Genomic DNA, 27317 nt, shown 5'->3' on the forward strand with positions numbered 1-27317 from the left:
ATCCACTGGAGTTTAGAAGAGTAAGTGGCAACTTGATTGAATGAAGCCTTTATGATCCAAGGGATCTTGACAGGATGGGCGTGGAGAGGATGTTTCTTCTTGTGGGAGAATCTAGAAGTAGGGGGTCACTGTTTAAAAACCTGGGGCGTCATTCTCCGACCCCCCGCCGGGTCTGAGAATGGCCGTTGGCCGCCGTGAATCCCGTCTCCGCCCCCGCCGAAGTCTCCAGTACCGGAGATTGGGCGGGGGCGGGAATCGGGCCGCGCCGGTTGGCGGGACCCCCCGTTCAATTCTCCGGCCCGGTTGGGCCGAAGTCCCGCCCAGAAATTGCCTGTCCCGCCGGCGTAAATCAAACCTGGTATTTACCGGCGGGACCAGGCGGCGTGGGCGGGCTCCGGGGTCCTGGGGGGGGGGGGGGCGCGGGGTGATCTGACCCCGGGGGGTGCCCCCACGGTGGCCTGGCCCGCGATCGGGGCCCACCGATCCGCGGGCGGGCCTGTGCCGTGGGGGCACTCTTTCCCTTCCGCCTCCGCCACGGCCTCCACCATGGCGGAGGCGGAAGAGACTCTCCCCACTGCGCATGCGCGGGAAACTGACAGCGGCCGCTGACGCTCCCGCGCATGCGCCGGGAAACTGACAGCGGCCGCTGACGCTCCCACGCATGCGCCGCATTTCCGCGCCAGCTGGCGGGGCAACAAACGCCATTTACGCCAGCTGGCGGGGCGGAAATCCCTCCGGCGTCGGCCTAGCCCCTCAATGTTGTGGCTAGGCCGCCAAAGATGCGGAGCATTCCGCACCTTTGGGCCGGCGCGATGCCCGTCTGATTGGCGCCGTCTTTGGTGCCAGTCGGCGGACATCCCACCGTTGGGGGAGAATTTCGCCTAAGATATCACCCATTTGAGACAAAGATGAGGAGAAACCTTTGCTTTCAGAGAATGGTGAATCTTTGGAACTCTCTTCCTCAAAAGGCAGTGGAAGCAAAATATTTGAATATTTTTCAAGGCATGGGTTCATGGATTTTTGATTATCAATGGGGGAAAGGTTATCGGAGATAAGTGGATGGTTACAAGCAGATCAGCAATGATCTTATTGAATGGCGGAGCAGGTTCAACGGGCAAGTGGCCTACTCCTGATCTTAATTTACATGTTCGTAAGAAACTTAAACCTTTGTTGTGACCAACCAAGAAGGTTGAAAGGAGGGGAGCCAGCTCACCTTCTCACCTGGGTGTGACAGAGTCATAACATTTATAAGCTACAATGATGCTACAAATGCTTCCTACATTTCCTTTCAAAATGACGCTAAAATAAAGGCAAACCCGTATAAAAATGAACTAGGCAGTAAGATTGGTAAAATCATTAGCATTGACACATTCATCATAATGTATCAGTAAATATTTAAAAGATTATGAAATGTCATCAGGCAATAGAGTAAGTTTTATTCAGGCAATAACTTTAATCTAAAAATTACATGGTGTAACTGAACATGTGATTGTTTCAATTTTGGGACCAACATGTTGCTGTACATTGGGAGCTTGCCTTCAGTAATCTCCAGGGATTGCTTGAGCTAATGGATATAAAAGGTTTTTTTTATTTAAAAAAAAAAATCGCTGCAGTTAATGACTGTCGGTAGAATGATAGGATTCAACAAATTTACTTACTGCCAGATACACTGCTGCATACACACTTAAAGCTGCCTCTTTGGATGGAAAGCTTTTCCTGGCTTTTGTTATGTCATCTATGTTGCCAGTGCAGGCCTCTTCGCTGTTGATGAACTGCACAGTTTCATGCTGACAGCCGAGTGCTGTGTAATTGGGTTTACAGACTGTGAGAAAATGGGGGGCTAGATTTCCTGTCACCACTTGTCCAGCATTTACAAATATATCTGTGGCAAAAAGTCCAAATGCATAGACTCCTGGGAAAGAAAAGATACCAAAAATGTGATTAGGAAACCAAATATGTTTGACCTAAAATCTCAAACAAAATCGTTAATTTGCCTTTTTAAAGTGTACATTTTTCTCTTAAAGTTTGATTTAGCTAAATTAATTTGTTATTTCAATGTTACTTTGGATTTGGAGGCCCTATGCATTATTTGATTGCTGTGTATTTGCCTCTGCGTCGCTATCAGGTATTGTCACCTTCTTCATGTGCAAAATATGTTGACACATTATAATTTGATGAGCTTCAACAGACATTCCACTTGAGTAACTCTTTGACCAGTAATAGCTAAAATAATAGTAATAGTTATGGAGGTAGAACTCAACTTGAGATGAAGGAAAACTGTATGGCGAGAAACTTCTAATTGAATCTTAACCTAAACTTGCCCATTTAATAATAATCCTTATTGTCACAAGTAGGTTTACATTAAAACTGCAATGAAGTTACTGTGAAAAGCCCCTAGTCGCACATTTTTGGATAGTCAGAGACCTTTTCCCAGGGTGGGGGGGGTCAATTACTAGGGGGCATAGGTTTAAGGTGTGAGGGGCAAGGTTTAGAGGAGATGTACGAGGCAAGCTTTTTACACAAAGGTTAGTGGGTGCATGGAACACGCTGCCGGAGGAGGTGATGGAAGCAGGGACGATCGTTTAAGGGGCATCTTGACAAATACATGAATAGGATGGGAATAGAGGGATACGGCGCCCAGAAGTGTAGAAGATTTTAGTTTAGACGGGCAACATGATCGGCGCAGGCTTGGAGGGCTGAAGGGCCTGTTCCCATGCTGTACTTTTTTTTGTTCTTTGTACACAGAGAGAGAATTCAGAATTCTCAGCTGGTTCGGGAATTGAACCCACGCTGCTGGCCTTGTTCTGCATCGCAAACCTAGCCCACTGAGCTGAACCAGCCCATTTTGTACTTTAACGGGGCAGGGTTCAAGGAGGACAGCCTTTCACAGGTCAGAGGGTGTTGGCAGGCAGAGTACATTTGTGTTTATTAAAATACAGGAATGTTAGGGTTGGGGAATTAACACTTTCACTTTTTGTATCTCAGGGCGATGTGGATTATTAAATTTGATTTGGCACTGCTGAAAGGAAGGTAAGATTTTTCCTACCTTGGCCCAAACCTATGCTCAACCTCAACAAAAGCATTCTTGCAGGAAAGATCAAACTTAGCTAACATAACTTAAGGTGAGTAAAAGTCTTGAAGCAAATTTACCATGAAGTAGTATAGAATCAGAGAATCTCTAGAGTGCAGAAGGAGGCCAATTTGGCCCATCGAGTCTGCAATGACCCTCTGATAGAGGACCCTACATAGGCTCACTCCCCTGCCCTATCCTTGTTACACTACCTCACCTGTACTTCCCAGGATACTAAGCGGCAATTTAGCATGGCAAATCCACCTAACCTGCACAACTTTGGACTGTGAGAGGAACCTGGAGCACCCAGATGAACCCCACACGGACACAGGGAAATCATTTAAACTCCACACAGATGGTCACCTCAAGGCCGGAATTGAACCCAAGTCCGTGATGCTGTGAACCAGCAATGCTAACCACTGTGCTACCACTAAGGGGCAGCCCTCTACGCCTCTTCCACCCCATGCCTCTGCATTTGTACAGTTGGGAAGTAGAGAACCAGGACAAAACCCAGGATGTTCTGTGAACATTTACGTAGGTTAAAAAGAAGATTTTATTAGAAGAATACGGCCACTGACAACACACGCAGCTAGATATGCATCTTTTGGATGTTTTTGCGTTTATACCTTTTCAGCTGTGAAATAAACAGCATATTCATGGGTGTTAATGAGACAATGACTTGCTCTCGCACCACATATCTGCCCTCGGAGTACTGCAATGCTCCAGAGAAGCCCAACAGAAGATGGAGGAGCAGCATCTCATCTTCCGATTAGGCAGGTCACAGCCCTCAGGTCTCAACATTGAATTCAACAACTTTAGTCAGTGACCTTTCTCCTCTCTATTAACCCCTTTTAAAATATTCCATACATGTATTGCCTCAGTGCGCGCACACCCCTCCCCCTCTCACATCTGGCCAACTGTCTTTTGTTCTTAAAGTTGCTACATCTTGTTGAAATCTCTCCCAGTTACAGTTTAATATCTGCCAGAGTTTGCCCTCTCTTCAGTTCTGATGAAGTGCCATGTGGACTTAAAACATTAACTCTGTTTCTCTCTCCTTACAGATGCTGCCAGACCTACTGAGATTTTCCAGCACCTTCCATTAGTGGTTACCCTGTTGGCTTCTGGTGGATCAGAGATGTCACAAGTTTATCCAGTGATGGCTAACTCCTCAATTGAACTCAATCAAGTAGCAACCTTGGGGATGTTTGAGTTTTCACTGCTCACATTCCAAGTGATTTTTTTTGGATTGATACAGAGTGCATTTTTGGAGCATTTATGTCTCTGACATCAAATTCTTCGCTGCCCTCATCATGTTGCGATGAGACAGCAACGGTCCGGAGGCCATGACATATGTTCCACCGCAAGATTTTACTGAACCACATAGCAACAATTCATATACTTAACTTCAAGTCAGAGGCCGGGGCACTGGAGGGGGACGCACAGAGGACAGACAGACATGACACGGACGAACACAGGATGGACAGTCAGGACATTGATGGCCTTGAGTTGGACGAGGAGAGGGCTGTGAGCCAGGACAGTGACGGAGAGAAGACGGGGACTCTGGACAGTGACGCTCAGAGGATGGCCAGACAGTCGACGGACACACCAGACACGGCACCTAATTAATAAATGGACTGGGACCACTTGATTTTGAGATCCATGTGTCTTAGCATGCATAGGGAGTAGGGAGAGCAATGTAAAAATTGTTCATTAAAACAGATCCCACCGCTGCCAACATTTCAGCTGATTATGGGCAACGCGGTAGCACAGTGGTTAGCACAGTTGCTTCGCAGCTCGAGGGACCCAGGTTCGATTCCTGGCTTGGGTCACTGTCTGTGCAGAGTCTGCATATTCTCCTCTGGTCTGCGTGGGTTTCCTCCGGGTGCTCCGGTTTCCTCCCGCAGTCCAAAGATGTGCAGGTTAGGTGGATTGGCCATGCTAAATTGCCTCTCAGTGCCCAAAACGGTTAGACTGGGTTACAGGGATAGGGTGGATGTGTGGGGTGCTCTTTTCAAGGGTCGGCACAGACTCGATGGGCCGAACGGCCTCCTTCTGCACTGTAAATTCTATGTCCAAGTCTATTGGGTTCACTTCTGAGCAAAGAACCTGAGATACATGGAAATCCAATGCATAAAAAAAGGAAAAATCAGTATTCTTTCCAAGTTCAGCTTAAGGTTTAGGGATAAAGCGAAAAATCTAGCATTTCAAAAATAACTCCTGAGATTTATATTAAAAAAATCAAAATGTAACTTAAGATAAATAGAACTTTTCACAGTTGTTAGACATGGCAATGTGATCATGTAGACATTAACTACTAGCTGTACTGAAAAATTGTTAAACTCTCAAGAACATCATCCAGTGGTTTAAGAGTACAGAAATGCTTAGCACTTTTGTTTAATTGTTAGCCTAATTCTTAAGGACCATAGAGGAAAGAAGAGAGAGACCTGCATTTATATACAATCTCTAGATGACTCAAAGTGCTCTGGAACCAATGAGGTACAAATTGAAGTGTAATTACTGTTAGAATGTAGAAATTGAGGCAACCAATTTGTATACAGGAAGACAACAGTAAAAAAGCCCAGGGAAGTGATGGAAAATGTCATCAACAGAGTTAACAAGGAACAGTTGCACAGCAGTAACCTGTTCACTGACACTCAGTTTGGGTTTCACAGGGCTCCTGATCTCATTACAGCCTTCATCCAAGCATGGAAAGCGTAGCTGAGCTCGAGAGGTTAGGTGACTGCCCTTCACATTAAGCCGGCATTCGAACTAGGAGCCCGAAGAAAACTGGAGTCAATGGGAATCAGAGTCAACTCTCCACTGGTTGGAATCCTATCTGGCATAATGGAAGTTGGTTGTTGGAGCCCAAACAATGTCAATTCCAGGATATCATTGCAGGAGTCCCTTAGGGTTGTGTCTAGGCCCAACCACCTTCAGTTCCCTCCATCATAAGGTTAGAAGTGAGGATGTTTGTTGGTGCGTGCACAATGCTCGCTACCATTTGCAATTCCGTAGATACTTAAGCACTCTGTGCCTGTATGCAGCAAAACCTGGACAACATTCAGGCTTAGACTGGTAAGTGGCAAGTAACATTCATTCCATACAATTGCCAAGAAATGCTATCTCCAACAACAGGAAATCCAGCTATGTCCACTTGACATTCAAAGCATTAACATAGCTGAATCCCCCACTATCAATATTCTGGAGGTTACCATTGATCAGAAATTGAACTAGCCCAGCCATATAAATACCATAATAATAATAATCTTTATTGATGTCACAAGTAGGCTTAGATTAACACTGCAATGTGAAAAGGCATGATTCAGTGACCCCCATTGCACCGAGTGTGGATCTGGGCACAACAGGTGAATCGCAAGAGAGCCCCAAATTGGGCCCCATGACACCCGACTCGCTCTGCCTGTCGCGATTCGGATCTCGCTCTCTGGCGTCATCGGCCACGCCTGGGGGACCTCACCAGGGTGCCATTTAGTACTAATCCACATAAACGTGGATCAGTTGTGACGGTGCCTGGGAGATCTCCAAGGCCATTGGAGATCCCCGAGTGGTTTGGGACAGGGCAGGGTGGCACCCTGGCACTCCCCCGACACCTGGGCACCTTGGCACTGCAAGCCTGGTGCCCTGGCAGTGGCACTTACTGGATGCAAGGGGCACAGCCAGGGCATCAAGCTCGCAGTGCCCAGGTGCCAGGTTGGCACTGTCAAGGGACAGGACCTGGGGATGGCCTTGCCAGGTAGAGGGGGGTGAGTGGAAGTATAAAAAAGATAAGGGATGCTCAGAAAGGGAGGGGGAGAATATTTGGGCTGGACAAAATGGCACTCTGATCTGTGAGGAAGGAGCCTTTGCTTGCTAGCAGGAAATCCCTCTTAAGTGCAGCCTCAGTGGGGAGAAACACCCGAGGCCAAGAAAGTGGCAAAGTGCCGTTGAATAGAGGATGTATCTTGGCCATTAAGTTGGCCGTTCAGCGGACGGTAAGTTGAGTCCGCAGATTCGCGCCCCATGGCTACAAGAGCAAACATGAGGCTGGGAATTCTGCGGCAAGTGGCTCACCTCCTGGCCCCACGAAAGCCTGCCCGTCATCTACAAAGCATGGGCGTCATTCTCCGCCGGCGGGAGTCTCCGTTTTGCCGGCGCCCGGGGTTTCCCGACGGCGTGGGGCTGCCCCACAATGGGAAACCCCATTGACCGGCCGGTGTTACGGAGACTCCCGCCGGCCGGTCGGGGCAGAAATGTGGCGGGGCGGGTAGGAGAATTTCGCCCAATAAGTCAGGAGTGTAATAAAATTCTCTCCACTTGTCTGGACAACTGCAGCTCTCACACCCTGTCCACTACCGTCAACATTCTCTTCTATCCCTCCATCCTCCACCACTACTGTCTAGAAAGGATAAGAGCAGCAGGCACGTTCCGGAACACCAGCACTTGCAAGTGCCCCTCAAGTCACACACCATCCTGGCTGGGAACCACATTGTTGTTTCTTCATGGTCATTGGATCAAAATCTTGGAACTGCCTCCCTAACTGCATCGATGGTGCACTTGCACCAGATAGACAATAGTGGTCCAAGGAGGTGGCTCACTGCACCAGATAGACAATAGTGGTCCAAGGAGGTGGCTCACCGCACCAGATGGACAATAGTGGTCCATGGAGGTGGCTCACTTGCACCAGATAGACAATAGTGGTCCAAGGAGGTGGCTCACCACACCAGATAGACAATAGTGGTTCAAGGAGGTGGCTCACCGCACCAGATAGACAATAGTGGTTCAAGGAGGTGGCTCACCGCACCAGATAGACAATAGTGGTCCAAGGAGGTGGCTCACCGCACCAGATAGACAATAGTGGTTCAAGGAGGTGGCTCACCACACCAGATAGACAATAGTGGTTCAAGGAGGTGGCTCACCGCACCAGATAGACAATAGTGGTCCAAGGAGGTGGCTCACTTGCACTAGATGGACAATAGTGGTCCAAGGAGGTGGCTCACCGCACCAGATAGACAATAGTGGTCCAAGGAAGTGGCTCACTTGCACCAGATAGACAATAGTGGTCCAAGGAGGTGACTCACTTGTACCAGATAGACAATAGTGGTCCAAGGAGGTGACTCACCGCACCAGATAGACAATAGTGGTCCAAGGAGGTGGCTCACTTGCACCAGATAGACAATAGTGGTCCAAGGAGGTGGCTCACCGCACCAGATAGACAATAGTGGTCCAAGGAGGTGGCTCACTGCCACCTTTTCAAGGGCATTCAGGGATGGGCAAAAAATGCTGTCCAGTGATGGTTACATCCTGTAAAAAAATAAAAAGTGTTAAAAAAAATATAATCTGTTTTTCTAATTTTGTGACCAATTATGACCAAGGTAGTGGCTAGAATTCCCCTGGTCTTGCATGGTAGCACAGTGGTTAGCACTGTTGCTTCACAGCACCAATGTCCCAGGTTCGGTTCCACTGGGTGTGCGGAGTCTGCACGTTATCCCCGTGTCTGTGTGGGTTTCCTCCGAGTGCTCCGGTTTCCTCCCACAAGTCCCGAAAGACGTGCTGTTAGGTAATTTGGACATTCTGAATTCACCCTCCGTGTACCCGAACAGGCGCCGGAATATGACAACTAGGGGCTTTTCATAGTAACTTCATTGCAATGTTAATGTATGCCTACTTGTGACAATAAAGATTATTATTTAAAAAGTGCGGTTAGATTTTCAGTCCTCTCGAATGGAAAACTACCTGTAAGCAGCGTGATTACAGCCAGTGACTTCTCGAGCTCCAATCACAAATATCCTTCAGGCCTCTTGCCAAAAACCATGGGGTGAGTGGAATGGACACTCTACCCGAGTTGGGCAACACATGACAATCCCTCACTGTAGGTTAACGCTGCCCACTCTCTTTGCACAGCCTGACAACCAACTACAGCAGTGGTCTACTAGAATTAAATTTATTTGTCACTGATTTCCTGTTGCTTTTTGGTTTGGGGCTAAGCAGATGCTTTATATTTATATTTCACGTGCCCTGATTCTAGTGCTAGTGGAAGACAGCTGTTTGCAGTGACTAGGTTGAATTCATTGTGAAGAGTCTATTCATGTGGGAGGATGGCCAGGCTGGGAGATAAGAAGAGCTGGAGGGAGGAAAATATCCCCGAACAAGCAAGGTACTCGGCACAGATGCACACATATATCACTGCTTTATTCTCCTGACCAATGTGATTTACAGCAGATAAGCTGCTTGGAGTCTATTGATTCAGTGATAGCACTATTGGGTCAGAAGGCCACAGGTTCAGGTCCCACTGCACAGTGATGTATAAGTAAAGTCAGATGCCGTTGCTGTTCTGCCAGGGGCACTCTTTCAAGTGAGGTGCAAAACCAATTTTTGCGCATCCTCCTAAATGGACATAAGGGACTCTATGCCGCGAAGGGCAGGGGAGTTGTCTTGGCCACTATTTATCCCTCAACCAACAGCACCAAAATCAGGTGATCTGGTCATTACCACATTGCTGTTTTTGAGGTCTTGCTGTGCACAAACGGCTTGCAGGCTTTGCAACACTGACAACACTCCTGAAGTGCTGTGCCGAAGCAGAGTGAAAGGCACCATATCGATGCAATCTCTTTCGTGACTCAGGGGCCAAATAACATCACCATTACTTATTTTTTAATATGCCAAACTAAGGAATATGAGGGACATGTGGAAAAATGGTATCAACACCACCATGTATTGTCGGAGAAGGGATGGAATTTTGAGTCTATGTTGGGGGAAAAAAAGAGAACGATGAACAAAAATAACTTTATACAATTTGATTAAAATACTGAAGACCTTGTAAACGCTTTCTTAGATTTCACTTTCAGATTTAGAAATTTATAAACTTTACCGGTCTATTTATCAGAGGTTTGCATTCGTTTTCTCACACAGATTTAGCAACTGATATTCCACCATTCATACAGCTTGCAATGTATATAATTTAATCACAACCGTGATCTTTATCATTCAACCATATCATATTTATTTTATATAATTTGTGCAGATATTTTAAAAGGAAATAAGTAAGAGATATGTTGGAAAAAAAACATTTTGGCGTTTCAAGTATCTGATGTTGCGGAGACACAGATGAATGGCTAGATTCTCCATTTGGGAGACTACATTCTCCCACCGGAGCTAAATCCCTTCTGATTTGTGCTTGAACTAGGAGAGGCGCCCAGAAGCAATTCCACTCTCCCCGGCCATGGAAATTATTGATGGCGTGAATCACAAGGGATTCCGCTCCGAATCCCGCTATCAGGCTGCCATTTTTAGCGGGTGGCCCGATAGGAAGATCTGGCGGCAGGCCCCCCCCCCCCATTCCTGAAACACAAATCCTGCTCCACCCTGCTGCCAAGTAGGGCCATCCTCCCCCCACCCACCCACACCATAGGAATTACTGGATTAGTCACCCCCACAGTACGTATGCACATGGTGACCCAACGCTCCACCAGAGGCCCCTAGGAGACATCCCTATATCAGAGATAATCCCATAACAGAGAACTCCCCCATATCAAATACCCTCCATATCAGAGAACCCACCATAGTTGAGACCCCCTCTGATGGGGATTTCTGTTGGGGTCTCTGATGGGGATGGAGAGATCTGAAGGAAGGACTGGGGGCGATCAGGCAGGAAGCAGGATTTGCATTATTGAGGGGAGGAGGTGGCGTTCTGTGGGACTTTGAGGGTCACTTACCCCTTTGACCCACCACGGGGTCCACCTCATCAGGGCGACGCTTGGAAAAGCTTTCACCAAACCCTGCTGGAAGGATTTCCTGCTGTGGGATTGGTGTACAATAAGGGGTAGAGACTCGGGCTACCAGCGCGTCCATCAGATGCAAATCGGTGCGAATCACTGATTTGCATCCTGCCACTGGCGCAGAGCGTGTAGCTCGCTGCTGGTGGTGGCCGGCGACCAGTGCCGATCCCATTTTGTGACTGATGCTCCATTCTCCACTGAAGGGGAAACCCATTCCGGCATTGGGCAATGGGCAATCCACCTTCATTCTTTGGAATATCTCATGTGCAGAAGCAATTTTGAATGGTAACCTGTTAGACCAATAATGACCAAATGGAGTAATAAATTCAGTAATAATCTGGATTCTTTGTCCTGCTAAAAGTCTGTTTTTATTTTATTTTATTAATTTAGTAATTTGGTGAGACCTTTATCCATTGTACCATTGAGTAGATCTAGTATCCTACTGACTTGTTTAATTGAGCCAAATCTACAGAGATTCTAATTTAACCATTAGGCTTTAGTACTGTGATCATTCCACAACAACAATTGGCAGTCAAGGACATTCAGCCTCTGATCTTCGGGTAAATGTTCTCCATGTAGCTTTCAAGACACATGACAACGCAGAATTGCCAAGCATAAACTGGTCGCCAGGTTTCGTACGCATGAGGACGGCCGCAACCAGGATCTCGCGTTCTTGCATGTAACCCCCACCATACTGGCCAGTGTCGTGTTGGGTGTTCCGCTATACAGACGAACCAACACAGTTGCAGATGGTACAACTCTGTTTTATTACTATCAATAACAACATCTGTAAACTTATGACTGTGGTTCGTTCTTTACCCTTTAACCTGTGGACCCAGCCCTTACACTATCTTAGAGAGGCACTCAGCACATGGTGTATGTCTGAGTGGCTTGCTGTGAGCTCTGTGCCCTGGGCTGTCTCCTGCTGGAATGAGCGGGGACTGTGGTGTTTCCCATTTTATAGTGCGTGTGCATCTTGCTTGTGATGTTGCGTGTGTGTTGATTGGTCCGTTGATCTGTCCATCAGTGTGTATGTGTGTTTGCACCATGATGTTTATCTGAATATCATGACAGCCAGGTCTGCAGAATTCTACTAACTGTCCGGTTTGAGACAATTCACACCTCGATTACCTGTGATTATCACTCACTCCACTCACACTGTTTGTTCCCGTAAAGACTTGTTTACCTGTAAAGACTCACATTCCAACCATTCTTCACATTCCAATCTTGCAATTGTGTCTCTCCTACTTATGCTGTGATTGTGAACCTGTCTCCACTTCACCTGATGAAGGAGCAGTGCTCCAAAACTTGTGATTTCAAATAAACCGTTGGACTTTAACCTGATGCTGTGAGACTTCTTATTGTATTTCTCGGAAGGTTATTTTATTTTACAGTGGCTCTGCTACTTCCTGGATTTGTGTTTTGTCTTGCTATTTTCCCTTTCTTCCTGTGAGCTACATCAATTTAAAGTTGGCAGATAATTTAAAATGTCCCAACATTCCACAATCTTCTGGGCATTCTTCCATCTTCTGTAGGATCACAACACACTCGGAACATTTCAAGGTGACGGTTCGCATGCTTTCACAGGCTTTTGCTTCAACGTGCTTTTTGTTTTTTGTCTGACTCATCCTTTTCCTAGCATCATCACCTTCCACCTTCTAAACACAGTGTCATTGTCAGGAAAACAAAGGTAGTTTTAAGGGATTTATATTTGTATTAGTACGATTAGAAATGAGGTATGGATTTAAGTGGGTATGGTTTAATATTTCTGTGCCTGGAGGGTAAAACCTATAGTTAGATTCATGCTGGGCAAAGTTGTTTGTACGTGTGGGGGTTGGTTTCAATTCCGAATGTGAATCTCTTGCGCTCAGAAAGAGTTAAGGCACAAAGAATAATAATAGTAATAATCTTTGTCACAAGTAGGCTTACATTAACACGGAAATGAAGTTACTGTGAAAAGCCCCTAGTCGCCACATTCCGCCGCCTGTTCGGGTATACAGAGGGAGAATTCAGAATGGCCAATTCGCCTAACAAGCACGTCTTTCGGGACTTGTGGGAGAAAACCGGAGCACCCGGAGGAAACCCACGCAGACACGGGGAGAACGTGCAGACTCCACACAGACAGTGCCCCAAGCCGGGAATCGAACCTGGAACCCTGACACGGTGAAGCAACAGTGCTACCCACTGTGCTATCGTGCTGCCCCGAATAAATAGACCTTACAGGGATGCTCAGCAATTGGGAGCCCTTGTAAGGGTAAAAAACCTTTCAAGTTTCAGTTTTAACTCAATTTGTGGGCAATCGGAAACAGGACCTCGGGGAGTGAGCATCTCTCAACTCTGCCAGAAGGAAGACTGGAGCTGCAAAGAGACAGGCTTCCTGAAATACAAGTTACAGTCCAGATAACCAGCGAATTGGGACAAAAGGAATATTTACAACAACTGGACATAAGTGAACAGAGACCAACATACTGTTTTTTTGTGAAGGCCATGAAGAATTTTTAAATTTTATTTTTATTCATTTACTGGATGTGGGCGTCACTGGTTAGGCCAGCATTTACTGTCCATCCCTAGTTGCCCTTCAGAAGATGGCAGAGATTTGCCTTCTTGAACTGCTACAGTCCTTGAGGAGTAGATACACCAACTGTGCTGTTAGGGAGGGAGTTCCAGGATGTTGCCCAGCAACAATAAAGGAAAGGCAATACATTTTCAAGTCAGGGTGGTAAGTGACTGATCCCTGGGATGAGGGGGCTATCTTACAAGGAAAGGTTGGACAGGTTGGAGTTTATTAATAATAAGAAGAACTGCTTATTGTCACAAGTAGGCTTCAATGAAGTTACTGTGAAAGGCACCTAGTCGCCACATTCCGGCACCTGTGCGGGGAGGCTGGAACAGGAATTGAACCCGCGCTGCTGGCCTTGTTCTGCATTACGAGCCTTAGCCCACTGTGCTAAACCAGCAGTTTAGGAGATTGAGAGGTGATCATATTGAAACATGTAATACCCTGAGGGGGCTTGACAGCATAGATGCTGAAAGGATATATCCCCTTTTGAGAGAGACCACAACAAGGGGATACAGTTCAAAAATAAAGGCTCTCCCATTTAAGACGGAGATGCGGAGAAATGTTTTCTCCCAGAGGGTTGTGAATCGATGGAAATGTCTTCCCCAGAGAGTGGTGAAGGAAGGGTCAGTAAATATATTTAAGGCAGAGGTAGAAACTGTAGCGCACAAAGACTCACGAGAGACGAATAGAGATGAAGTCGATGAGGCTTTATTAAGCGTGACTTGTTCCCCGCAGTTTAGCAACAGACTGGCCTGCGGGGGAGAACTCCTGGTTCTTATACTCCGCCTTCAGGGCGGAGCTAGAGGTCAACAGCCAACCAGGACCCGGGATCTGTCAGCCAATGACATCACGGCTTCACAGTCCCACATGACCCCTAATGCATACTACCACATTCACCCCTTGTTACAAATGAACCCGGCGGGGTGGTGCTTCGCATGGTGGTAGGGGTTTACAAGGCTGGTCCTGGGAGGAAAAACTTTTGCATGTCATCACAGTATGTACAGGTTTTTTTTTTTTTGTTTTGAACTATTTACAGTATTCGTAAGAGGGAAAAAGGGAAAAAAATTCTCGTTAAAGTCCACAACATTCTAGTGTTACACCGATGCCACAAGTCGGTCGGGCAGTCTGGTCGTCCTTGTCGATCGCCTCAGCCCCGGTAGTGGTGGTGCTTGTTCCAGTGTTGTCGTCTCCGGGAGCTTTACGGTTTCTGCTTCAGCTTCACTTCTGGTCGGACCTGGGAGGAGGACCGATCCTCCCGGGAAGGGGGCGGTCGCGGGGTGTGCCGGTGGCAGGGAGAGGGTGATTGGTGTCGGGGGGGTGTACGTGTTGCCGGCGGGCGCCAGATCTCGCAGGGAGACCGTGTCCTGTCGGCCGTCGGGTACTCCACGTAGGCGTACTGCGGGTTCGCGTGGAGGAGGTGAACCCTCTCGACCAACGGGTCCGACTTGTGCGCCCGCACATGTTTCCGGAGCAAGATGGGTCCTGGGGCCGCCAGCCAGGTCGGCAGCGACGTTCCAGAGGAGGACTTCCTGGGGAAGACAAGGAGGCGCTCATGAGGCGTTTGGTTAGTAGTGGTACACAGTAGCGACCGGATGGAGTGGAGGGCGTCCGGGAGGACCTCCTGCCACCGTGAAACTGGGAGATCCCTGGACCGTAGGGCCAGTAGGACGGTCTTCCAGACCGTGCCGTTCTCCCTCTCTACTTGCCCGTTCCCCCATGGGTTGTAGCTGGTCGTCCTGCTCGAGGCTATACCCTTGCTGAGCAGGAACTGGCGCAGCTCGTCACTCATGAAGGAGGACCCCCTGTCGCTATGGACGTATGCGGGGCAACCGAACAGTGTGAATATGGTGTTAAGGGCTTTAATGACTGTGGCCGCTGTCATGTCAGGGCAGGGGATGGCGAAGGGGAAACGGGAGTACTCGTCCACCACGTTCAGGAAGTATGTGTTGCGGTCGGTGGAGGGGAGGGGCCCTTTGAAATCCAGACTGAGGCGTTCAAAGGGGCGGGAAGCCTTGATCAGGTGCGCACTATCCGGCCTGAAAAAATGCGGTTTGCACTCTGCGCAGATGTGGCAGTTCCTTGTGACTGTACGGACCTCCTCCACGGAATAGGGGAGGTTGCGGGACTTTATAAAATGGTAGAACCGAGTGACCCCCGGGTGGCAGAGGTCCTCGTGGAGGGTTTGGAGACGATTACTTTGTGCGTTGGCACATGTGCCGCGGGATAGGGCATCGGACGGCTCGTTCAGCTTTCCGGGACGGTACAAGATCTCATAGTTAAAGGTGGAGAGCTCGATCCTCCACCTTAAGATCTTGTCATTTTTAATTTTGCCCCGCTGTGCATTATCGAACATGAAAGCTACCGACCGTTGGTCAGTGAGGAGAGTGAATCTCCTGCCGGCCAGGTAATGCCTCCAATGTCGCACAGCTTCCACTATGGCTTGGGCTTCCTTTTCCACTGAGGATTGGCGGATTTCTGAGGCGTGGAGGGTTCGGGAGAAGAAGGCCACGGGTCTGCCCGCTTGGTTAAGGGTGGCCGCTAGAGCTACGTTGGAGGAGTCGCTCTCGACCTGGAAGGGGAGGGACTCGTCGATGGCGCACATCGTGGCCTTTGCGATATCCGCTTTGATGCGGCTGAAGGCCTGGCAAGCCTCTGTCGACAGAGGGAAGATCTTGGTCTGTATTAGGGGGCGGGCCTTGTCTGCGTACTGGGGGACCCACTGGGCGTAATATGAAAAGAACCCCAGGCAGCGTTTTAGGGCTTTTGAGCAGTGAGGGAGGGGAAATTCCATGAGGGGGCGCATACGTTCGGGGTCGGGGCCTATTATCCCATTGCGCACTACATATCCCAAGATGGCTAACCGGTTTGTGCTAAAAACGCACTTGTCCTCGTTGTATGTGAGGTTCAAGGCTTTAGCGGTCTGGAGGAATTTTTGGAGGTTGGCGTCGTGGTCCTGCTGATCGTGGCCGCAGATGGTTACGTTGTCGAGATGCGGGAACGTGGCCTGCAACCCATGTTGATCAACCATTCGGTCCATCTCTCGTTGGAAGACCGAGACCCCGTTTGTGACGCCAAATGGGACCCTTCGGAAGTGGTATAATCGCCCGTCTGCCTCGAAGGCTGTGTACTTGCGGTCACTTGGGCGGATGGGGAGCTGATGGTAGGCGGACTTGAGGTCCACGGTGGAGAAGACCTTATATTGGGCAATCCGATTGACCATGTCGGATATGCGGGGGAGAGGGTACGCATCTAGCTGTGTGTACCTGTTGATGGTCTGGCTATAGTCTATGACCATCCTTTGCTTCTCCCCTGTCTTTACTACTACCACCTGTGCTCTCCAGGGACTATTGCTGGCCTGGATTATGCCTTCCTTCAGTAGCCGCTGGACTTCGGACCGAATGAATGTCCGGTCCTTGGCGCTGTACCGTCTGCTCCTAGTGGCGACGGGTTTGCAATCAGGGATGAGGTTTGCAAACAAGGATGGGGGCTCAACCTTGAGGGTTGCGAGGCCGCAGATAGTGAGTGGGGGTATTGGGCTGCCGAATTGGAAGGTTAGGCTCTGCAGATTGCACTGGAAGTCTAATCCCAGTAATGTGGGCGCGCAGAGTTGGGGAAGGACGTAGAGCCTGTAGTTTTTAAACTCCCTCCCTTGCACCGTTAGGGTCACTATGCAGAAGCCTTTGATCTGTACGGAGTGGGATCCTGCAGCTAGGGAAATCTTTTGCGCACTGGGACGGATGGTCAAAAAACAGCATCTTACCGTGTCGGGGTGGATGAAGCTTTCTGTGTTCCCGGAGTCGACTAGGCATGGTGTCTCGTGCCCATTGATCAGCACCGTTGTTGTCGTCGTCTGGAGCGTCCGTGGCCGTTCTTGGTCCAGCGTCATTGAGGCCAGACGTGGTCGTAGTGCTTCAGCGTCTTCCTCGAACCCCGTGGAGCCGTCGATGCTGGGGTCCATTGTTGCCGTCCAAGATGGCGGCGGGGGTGAACAAAATGGCTGCCCCCATGCATCGCACATGGCTGGGGGGTCACAAGATGGCGGCGGGGGTGGACAAAATGGCCACCCCCATGCGTCGCACAGGGCTGGGGTATCCCAAGATGGCGGCGCCCCTCCTCCCCTCGTGGTGGCCGGGACCCAAAATGGCGGTGCCTGCGGGTCGCACATGGGGCGCTGGGGGGGTTGGGGAGCGTTTGAAATGCGCAGGACTCCTTGTTCTCCGGGGACAGCGGTGGCCGGGACCCAAAATGGTTGCGCCTGCGGGTCGTACATGGGGCGCTGGGGGGGGGTTGGGGAGCGTTAGAAACGCGCAGGACTCCTTGTTCTCCGGGGACAGCGGCGACCTCCCGGGACCGGCACACAGCCGCGAAATGGCCCTTTTTCCCGCAGCTCTTGCAAATCGCTGCGCGGGCCGGGCAGCGCTGCCGGGGGTGTTTCGCCTGGCTGCAGAAATAGCAGCGGGCTCCCCCGGGACGACTTGGCGTCTGAACCGCGCAAGCCTGTGGGGTGGGGGGTCGGGGGTTTGTCGCGACGGGGGTCCACGGAGCCCAAGGGGCTGCCGCGCGGTCGGGGCCGTACGCGCGGACGTTTCGCGCGGCCACATCTAGTGAGGCTGCAAGGGCCCGTGCCTCTGAGAGTCCAAGCGACTCTTTTTCTAAAAGTCTTTGGCGGATTTGGGGAGAGTTCATACCAGCCACAAACGCATCGCGAATTAACATGTCCGTGTGTTCAATCGCGTTTACCGGCGGGCAGCTGCAGGCCCGTCCCAAAATTAGCAGCGCGGCGTAGAATTCGTCTAGCGATTCTCCGGGACTTTGCCGTCTCGTTGCAAGTTGGTAGCGTGCGTAGATCTGGTTCACTGGGCGAACATAGATGCTTTTTAGTGCTGCGAACGCCGTCTGGAAATCCTCTGCGTCTTCTATGAGAGGGAAAATTTCCGGGCTTACCCTCGAGTGCAGGACCTGTAGTTTCTGGTCTTCTGTGACCCGGCCGGGGGCCGTTCGGAGGTATGCTTCGAAACAAGTCTGCCAGTGTTTAAAAACTGCTGCTGAGTTCACTGCGTGGGGGCTGATCCTCAGGCATTCCGGGATGATCCTGAGCTCCATAGTCCTTTAAGCACGCTTAATAAATTGTAGCGCACAAAGACTCACGAGAGACGAATAGAGATGAAGTCGATGAGGCTTTATTAAGCGTGACTTGTTCCCCGCAGTTCAGCAACAGACTGGCCTGCGGGGGAGAACTCCTGGTTCTTATACTCCGCCTTCAGGGCGGAGCTAGAGGTCAACAGCCAACCAGGACCCGGGATCTGTCAGCCAATGACATCACGGCTTCACAGTCCCACATGACCCCTAATGCATACTACCACAGAAATATTCTTAACTAACAAGGGAATCAGAGGGTAGTGGGTAGGCAGAATGGTGGAGCTGGTTTGTGGGGCACAATAGCCCAATTCAGCTCCTAATACGCATATTTGCATGTATGTATGTTTGCATGTTTGACCTACATTGGCTCCCACTTAAGCAACACCTTGATATTAAATGCTCATCCTTATTTACAAATCTCTCCCCAAGGGCCTTGTGCCTCACGTCAAGGCATTTATTTGCACTTCTCCAATTCTGGCCTCTTGAGCATCCTAATTTTAATCATCCAGCCATTGGTGGTTATGCCTTCAGGTTCTATGAACATAAGCTCTTGAATTCCCTCCTTAAACTGCTCCCCCTCTTGGGGGCGGCACGTGGCACAATGGTTAGCATTGCTGCCTTTGGCACTGAGGACCTGGGTTCAAATCCCGGCCCTGGGTCACTGTCCGTGTGGAGTTTGAACATTCTCCCCGTGTCTGCGTGGGTTGCATCCCCACAACCCAAAGATGTGCAGGTTAGGTGGATTGGCCATGCTAAATTGCCCTTAATTGAAAAAAAAAATAATTGGGTACTCTAAATTTATAAAATAAAACTGCTCCCCCTCTCTATCTTCCTTTCAGATTCTCCTTACCTTTTTGACCAAGCTTTTGATGTGCTTAGTGTCAAATTTTATCTGACAATAGTCCTGTTCACCATTTTGGGACCTTTGACTCTGCCAAAGGCACTATATAAATGCAAGTTGTTATTATGTATCACTAAAGAGTATATCGATTTGCAAATATTAGACACTCCCCTTGACAGCGCAACATTTATCGCTTTGCCCGTTCCTTCAGCTACATTTCTGTGCATTTTACTTATGTTTTTAATAGTTTCACTGTGCAATGATTTTATTCCAATGAAATAATATTTAAAGAGTTAGGCTCGAAATTTATTTGCCAATGAAAAGGGATGAATACTTAATTAAAGGGGCAGCACGGTAACATTGTGGATAGCACAATTGCTTCACAGCTCCAGGGTCCCAGGTTCGATTCCGGCTTGGGTCACTGTCTGTGGGGAGGCTGCACATCCTCCCCGTGTGTGCGTGGGTTTCCTCCGGGTGCTCCGGTTTCCTCCCACAGTCCAAAGATGTGCAGGTTAGGTGGATTGGCCATGATAAAATTGCCCTTAGTGTCCAAAATTGCCCTTAGTGTTTGGTGGGGTTACTGGGTTATGGGGATAGGGTGGAGGTATTAACCTTGGGTATGGTGCTCTTTCCAAGAGCCGGTGCAGACTCGATGGGCCGAATGGCCTCCTTCTGCACTGTAAATTCTACTATATATTCTATGATGATTAATGCTTTGAGTAATACGCCGCTGTCCATTTTCATAGCATGTGGCAGTTTACATTAAATGCAATAATCTGCTATCATTATCAATAGTCCTTACCACTGTGTTAAAAGACTTCAAAATTGAAAATATATGAAATTCCTGACAGATGAAAAAGTTGAATGCTGAGATTAACATTTTGGAATGGCTTCTCATTATAATGGTTTAAAGATTTGGGTCCTAATTTACACAATGACAGAAACGTTCTACATCTTAGGCAACAATGATGCTGGAGTCATTATTCCTGAATTCCCATCCTGACCCCTGGCACCCACAATTATCACTGGTGGGAACTGGGGGTGGGTTGCAAGGAGGCATCTGCACATGCAACAATGCAGCTGCCTTCAAACAGATCCAATTTCCATGAGTGGGATGTCCAAAATGTACTTGAGTAAAAGGTCTAAAGTTGTCAAGAATTATTTGGAGAGAGATCGGAGCACTTTTTGAGGAGTAAAGTGACCCTTTGGGAGAGGCTAAATGCCCTTTAGGAGAGGTCAAATGCCCTTTGGGAGATATCAGGTGCCCATTGGGATTGTCAAAAGTAATCATGAATGTGCATATAAAGTAGCTAAACTCAGTGGAACAGTCAAGCTGTCGAGGCATTTAAATCCCCAAGCCATTTCAATTTTGGGGAGAAAAAACTTGCAATCGAAAAAAAATCAGTGCTTCTAGTTTCACTAACTCTCTGGCAACACAAGCCTGAGTGTTATCATTATGGATAGTTTGGGTCGAGGGGCATCAGAGCTGCATGTCTGATTATACAGCCTATTATTATCACAGTGGGAGGGGGCTGTAATTCACAGTTTGATTGACAGCTCCTCGTAGTTATAATTTTTTGATGTGGGGCTATGTATACAACTGTTTGTTTTCACACAGGATTAAGTACTTGAAGAAAATGTTTCTTTGAATTAAAGAATTAAGTATTGGAAGGAAATGTTTGTTTTTATATGGGATTAGGTACCTGAAAAAATTTAAATATATTGGCCGGGATTCTCCCCTAACCGACCGGCCAAGAAGTGGCGGGAACCACTCCGGCGTCGGGCCACCCGGAAGGTGCGGAATCCTCTACACCTTCAGGGGCTAGGCCGGCGCCGAAGGGCATGGCGCCGCGCCAACAGGCGCCAAAGGGCTTGGCACCCCACTAGCCAGCGGCGAAGGGCCTCCGCCAGCCGGTGCGAGATGCCGCATGCGCAGAAGCGCCAGCGTATGCTGGCGTGATCCCAGCGCATTCGCAGGGGGGGTTCTTCTCCGTGCCAGCCATGGCGGACGTTTACAGCGGCCGGCACGGAGGGAAAGAGTGCCCCATGGCACAGGCCCGCCCGTGGATCGGTGGGCCCAGATCTCGGGCCAGGCCACCGTGGGGCACCCCCCAGGGTCAGATAGCCCCCCCCCCCGAGGACTCTGCAAGCCGTCCGCAGAGCCAGGTCCCGCCGGTAAGGATCTTGTTTGATTTACGCCGGCGGGACTGGCTGAAAATGGGCGGCCACTCGGCCCATCGCGGAGCAGAGGATCGCTGGGGGGGGGGGCACTGCCAATGGCCCGCGAATGGCGCAACGCGATTCCCACCCCTGCCGAAAAACCGGTGCCGGAGAATCCGGCAGCCGGCGTCGGGGCGGGATTCACGCCTCCCCCCGGCGATTCTCCGACCTGGCAGGGATTCGGAGAATCCGCCCATTGAATTTTTAATGAATGAGATGTTTTTGAAAAATAATTAAGTAATCAATAGACACTTAGAAATTTATTTCAACTCAACATGGCTCCTTAGGTCTGGAATTGCTGTATACTGGATGAATTGCTGTGGAGGGTTCAAGGGAAAAGGGTGGTGGGGAGGGCATGAGTTGGCAATAAGTTGGCATAGGAGCTTTTAAAGATGCATAGGGAGTGGGTAGAGAGGCATAGGTTGGCATAGAGGAAATTGGGGCCATAGGTGGGTGGTGAATAATAGGTCAGCATTGGGGTATGAGGGGGCATGGGGGCTGGGTAGAGAGGCATATGAAAACATGAACATACAAAATAGGAGCAGGAGTAGGCCATTTGGCACTTCAAGCCTTCTCTACTATTTGATAAGATTATGGCTGATCTGCTTGTGTTTCAAGTCCTATATTCCCGTTTACTCCCCGAGGGAGACACGGTGGCACAGTGGTTAGCACTGCTACCTCACAGTGCCAGCGACCCGGGTTCAATTCCAGCCTTGGGTGACTGTGTGGAGTTTGCACATTCCCCCAGTGTCTGCGTGGGTTTCCTCTGGGTGCTCCAGTTTCCTCCCACGGTCCAAAGATGTGCAGGTTAGTTGGATTGGCCACAAAGGTACATAGGTATTAGGAGCAGAAGTTGGCAATTCAGCCCTGAGAGCCTGCTCCGCCATTCAATCAGATCATGGCAGATCTCTTCCTGGTCTCAAATCCACCTCCCTGCCTTCTCTAAATGTAATGCTAAATTGCCTCTTAAGTGTCCAAAAGGTTAGGTGGGGTTGCTGGGTTACCAGGATGGGGTGGTGGTGTGGGCCGAGGCAGGGTGCTCTTACCATGGGTCAGTGTAGACTTGATGGGCCAAATGGCCTCATTCTGCACTGTAGGGATTCTATGAACAACCTTTGATTCCCTTGCCTAAGAAAAATCTATCTGCCTCCACCTTAAAAATATCCAAAAAATGTAACTGAAGCATAACACCTCTTACTCTTATGTTTGGTTCCAAATAAAGGTTAGCATTCAAACAGCCTTCTTGATTACCTGCTGTACCTGCATATTAACGTTGTGTGGGTCATGCTCTAGAACACCTAGATCACTCTGCACCTTGGAATTTTGCAGCCGTTTTCCACAGGTTGGCATAGAGGGTATGAGGGGCCATGGTGGAGAGTGTATGGGATGGGCGGGTGAAGAGTGAGGGTTAGAAGGCTGTTTTTGGTTTCATTGTTTTTCTTTACAGCTGGGGTAAAAGTACAGAAACACTGAGGCGGGCCTGTTAAACCACAGGCTGGGCACCCGGCAACCCCCCGTGACTGCATCCTCTCCATTCCCAGGGCTCCGACTGACTCCAATCTGCCCCCAATCCACCCCGGCAAAAAAATCCAAAGATCCCGGACACTTTCTTCCGGATCCAGCAGAGGGCAGTAGAGCGGAGGTGCTGATTGGCTGTTGCGGGGAGAATTTGCATCTGTGCATTGCAGTCACTGCATCCAGAAAATGTACCTGAGCAAGACACCCTAGGTGTTCAAGTTAAGGCAAGCATCCAGCAGAGGGCAGTAGAGCGGAGCTGCTGATTGGCTGTTGTGGGGAAAATCTGCATCCGTGCATTGCGATCACTGCATCCAAAAGGTGGTTTGTGGAGGAGCTGTTGTCAAGTGACAGTTAAACCTGAAACACTTCTTCAGTGTTTCCCTCCCTACCTCCTCCTCTAACCAAAAAAAAAAGACATTCACTGTAAGGATCCCAGCCGAGTAAAGGTCAAGAGGGAGACTCAAGGGCAGGTAGAAGTAGAAAGAAGCTGAACCGTGACGTCACAGCCTGTAGGTAAGTAATTGGCTGTGACTGGTAAGTAGTTTTTCTTTTCCCTGAGGTGTTATCGTGCGGGGCGCAGTGGTTGCTGAGTGAGTGCTTGCTGAGAAGGTGAGTGCATTAAAAAAAAACTTACTGTGTAAAAATGGCAGGAGATCCCAGACCCGTGTTATGCTCCTCTTGCTCAATGTGGGAGTTCAGGGACACGGCCAATGCCCCTGACCCCTTCATGTGTGGGAAGTGTGTCCAGCTGCAGCTCCTGTTAGACCGCAAGACAGCTCTGGAGCTGCGGAAGGACTCACTTTGGAGCATCCGCGATGCTGAGGAGGTCGTGGATAGCACGTTCAGTGAGTTGGTCACACCGCAGATTAGGATTGGTAAGGGAGACAGGGAATGGGTGACCAAAAGGCAGAGAAAGAGCATAAAGGCAGTGCATGTGTCCTCTGCGGTCATCTCCTTCCAAAACAGGTATACCATTTTGGATACTGTTGAGGGAGATGACACACCAGGGGAAGGCATTAGTAGCCAGGCTCATGGCACCGTGGCTGGCTCTGCTGCACAGAAGGGTGGGAACAAGACTAGCAGGGCTATAGTCATAGGGGATTCAATCGTAAGGGGAGTAGATAGGTGTTTCTGTGGTCGAAAACGAGAGTCCCAAATGGTATGTTGCCTCCCGGGTGCATGGGTCAGGGATGTCTCAGATCGGCTGCAGGACATACTGAAGGGGGAGGGTGATCAGCCAGTTGTCGTAGTGCATATAGGCACCAACGATATAGGTAAAAAACGGGATGAGGTCCTACAATCAGAATTTAGGGAGTTAGGAGATAAGTTAAAAAGTAGGACCTCAAAAGTAGTAATCTCAGGATTGCTACCAGTGCCACGAGACAGTCAGAGTAGAAATTCAAGAATAGTCAGAATGAATTCATGGCTGGAGAGATGGTGCAGGAGGGAGGAGTTCAGATTTTTGGGACATTGGAACCGGTTCTGGGGGCGGTGGGACCATTACAAATCGGATGGTCTATACCTGGGCAGGACTGGAACGAATGTCCTAGGGGGTGCTTTTGCTAACACTGTTGGGGAGGTTTGAAACTAATGTGGCAGGGGGATGGGAATCAGATTAGGAAGTTAGAGGTCAGTAAAGAGGCAGCAACTAAAGCCAGTAAGGTACTAGATAATAAACTCAATGTGACTAAGGGAAGAGTAGACAGGGAAGAGATAATGAACGCAAAGGGACAGGTGGTGTGAGGTGCATTTGTTTTAATGCAAGAAGTGTAGCAGGTAAGGCAGATGAACTTAGGGCTTGGATTAGTACCTGGGAATATGATGTTATTGGTATGACTGAGACTTGGTTCAGGGAAGGGCAAGACTGGCAACTAAATATCCCAGGGTATAGATGCTTCAGGAGGGATAGAGAGGGAGGTAAAAGGGGTGGAGGAGTTGCATTACTGGTCAGAGATGATATCACAGCTGTAATTAAGGAGGACACGATGGAGGATTCGAGCACTGAGGCAATATGGGTACAGCTAAGAAATAGGAAGGATGCAGTAACATTGTTGGGACTTTACTACAGGCCTCCCAAAAGCGAGAGTGAAGTAGAGGTACAAATATGTAGACAGATTATAGAAAAATGTAGGAGCAATAGGGTGGTCGTGATGGGCGATTTTAACTTCCCCAACATTGAATGGGACTCATGTAGTGTTGGAGGCGTAGATGGAGCAGAATTTGTAAGGAGCATCCAAGAGTGTTTTTTAGAGCAGTATGTGAATTGTCCAACTCGGGAAGGGGCCATACTGGACCTGGTATTGGGGAATGATCCCGGCCAGGTGGTTAATGTTTCAGTCGATGATTACTTTGGGAATAGCGATCACAATTCCATAAGTTTTAGAATACACAGGGACAAAGACGAGAGTGGTCCTAATAGAAGAGTGCTAAATTGGGGAAAGGCCAAGTATAACAAAATTCAGCAGGAGCTACGGAATGTGGATTGGGAGCAGCTGTTTAAAGGTAAATCCACTTTTGAAATGATCCCTGATCAGAAATGTGGGAGTCTTTTAAGGAAAGGTTGATTAGAGTGCAAGACAGACATGTCCCTGTGAAAATGAGGGATAGAAATGGCAAGATTAGGGAACCATGGATGACGGGTGGAATTGTGAGACTAGCTAAGATGAAAAAGGAAGCATACATAAGATCTAAGCGACTTAAAACTGATGAAGCGTTGGAGGAATATCGAGAAAGTAGGACAAATCTCAAACGTGCAATAAAGAGAGCTAAAAGGGGTCATGAAATATCTTTGGCTAACAGGGTTAAAGAAAATCCCAAAGCCTTTTATTCGTAGAAAAGGAGCAGGAGGATAACTAGAGAAAGAATTGGCCCACTCAAAGACAAAAGAGGGAATTTATGCGTGGAGTCAGAGGAAATGGGTGAGATTCTTAATGAGTACTTTGCATCGGTATTCACCAAGGAGAGGGACATGACGGATGTTGAGGCTAGGGATGGATGTTTAAATACTCTAGGTCAAGTCAGCATAAGGAAGGGGGAAGTTTTGGGTATTCTGAAAGGCATTAAGGTGGACAAGTCCCCAGGTCTGGATGGGATCTATCCCAGGTTACTGAGGGAAGCGAGGGATGAAATAGCTGGGGCCTTAACAGATATCTTTGCAGCATCCTTGAGCACGGGTGAGGTACTGGAGGACTGGAGAATTGCTAATGTTGTCCCTTTGTTTAAGAAGGATAGCAGGGATAATCCAGGGAATTATAGACCTGTGAGCTTGACGTCAGTGGTAGGCAAACTGTTGGAGATGATACTGAGGGATAGGATCTATTCACATTTGGAAGAAAATAAACTTATCAGTGATAGGCAGCATGGTTTTGTGCATAAGAACATAAGAACTAGGAACAGGAGTAGGCCATCTGGCCCCTCGAGCCTGCTCCTCCATTTAATGAGATCATGGCTGATCTTTGTGGACTCAGCTCCACTCTCCGGCCCGTACACCATATCCCCGAGTCCCTTTATTCTTTAGAAAGGCATCTATCTTTTTCTTAAAAACGTTTAAAGAAGGAGCCTCAACTGCTTCACTGGGCAAGGAATTCCAGAGATTCACAACCCTTTGGGTGAAGAAGTTCCTCCTACACTCCGTCCTTAATCTACCTCCCCTTATTTTGAGGCTATGCCCCCTTGTTCTGCTTTCCCCGACCAGTGGAAACAACCTGCCCGCATCTATCCTATCTGTTCCCTTCATCATTTTATATGTCTCAATAAGATCCCCCCGCATCCTTCTAAGCTCCAATGAGTACAGTCCCAGTCTACTCAACCTCTCATCATAATCTAATCCCCTCAACTCTGAGATCAACCTAGTGAATCTCCTCTGCACTCCCTCCAGTGCCCATTTGTCCTTTCTCAGGTAAGGAGACCAAAACTGAACACAATACTCCAGATGCGGCCTCACCAACACCCTATACAATTGCAGCATAACCTCACTAGTCTTGAACTCCACCCCTCTAGCAATGAAAGACAAAACTCGATTAGCCTTTTTAATCACCTGTTGCACGTGCACACCAACTTTTTGCGACTCGTGCACCAGCACACCCAGGTCCCTCTGCACAGCAGCATGTTTTAACATCTTACCGTTTAAATAATAATCCATTCTGCTGTTATTCCTCCCAAAATGGATAGCCTCACACTTGGCAACATTGAATTCCA

At 48.7% G+C, this 27317-nt stretch overlaps 1 protein-coding gene across 3 annotated transcripts in view; it reads right to left on the minus strand.

Annotated features, from left to right (window-relative positions):
• The window catches only part of LOC140426156 (phospholipid phosphatase-related protein type 5-like), a 186260-nt gene that overhangs the window by 67281 nt on the left and 91662 nt on the right, over window positions 1–27317 (minus strand). For all 3 annotated transcript variants that reach the window (XM_072510578.1, XM_072510577.1, XM_072510576.1), the window contains exon 3: window positions 1659–1912. In XM_072510578.1, coding sequence (XP_072366679.1) covers window positions 1659–1912 — 254 coding nt within the window. The remainder of the gene's footprint in view (window positions 1–1658; window positions 1913–27317) is intronic.

Source organism: Scyliorhinus torazame, chromosome 7 (genome assembly GCF_047496885.1).
Source record: "Scyliorhinus torazame isolate Kashiwa2021f chromosome 7, sScyTor2.1, whole genome shotgun sequence".
Taxonomy (NCBI): Eukaryota; Metazoa; Chordata; class Chondrichthyes; order Carcharhiniformes; family Scyliorhinidae; genus Scyliorhinus; species Scyliorhinus torazame.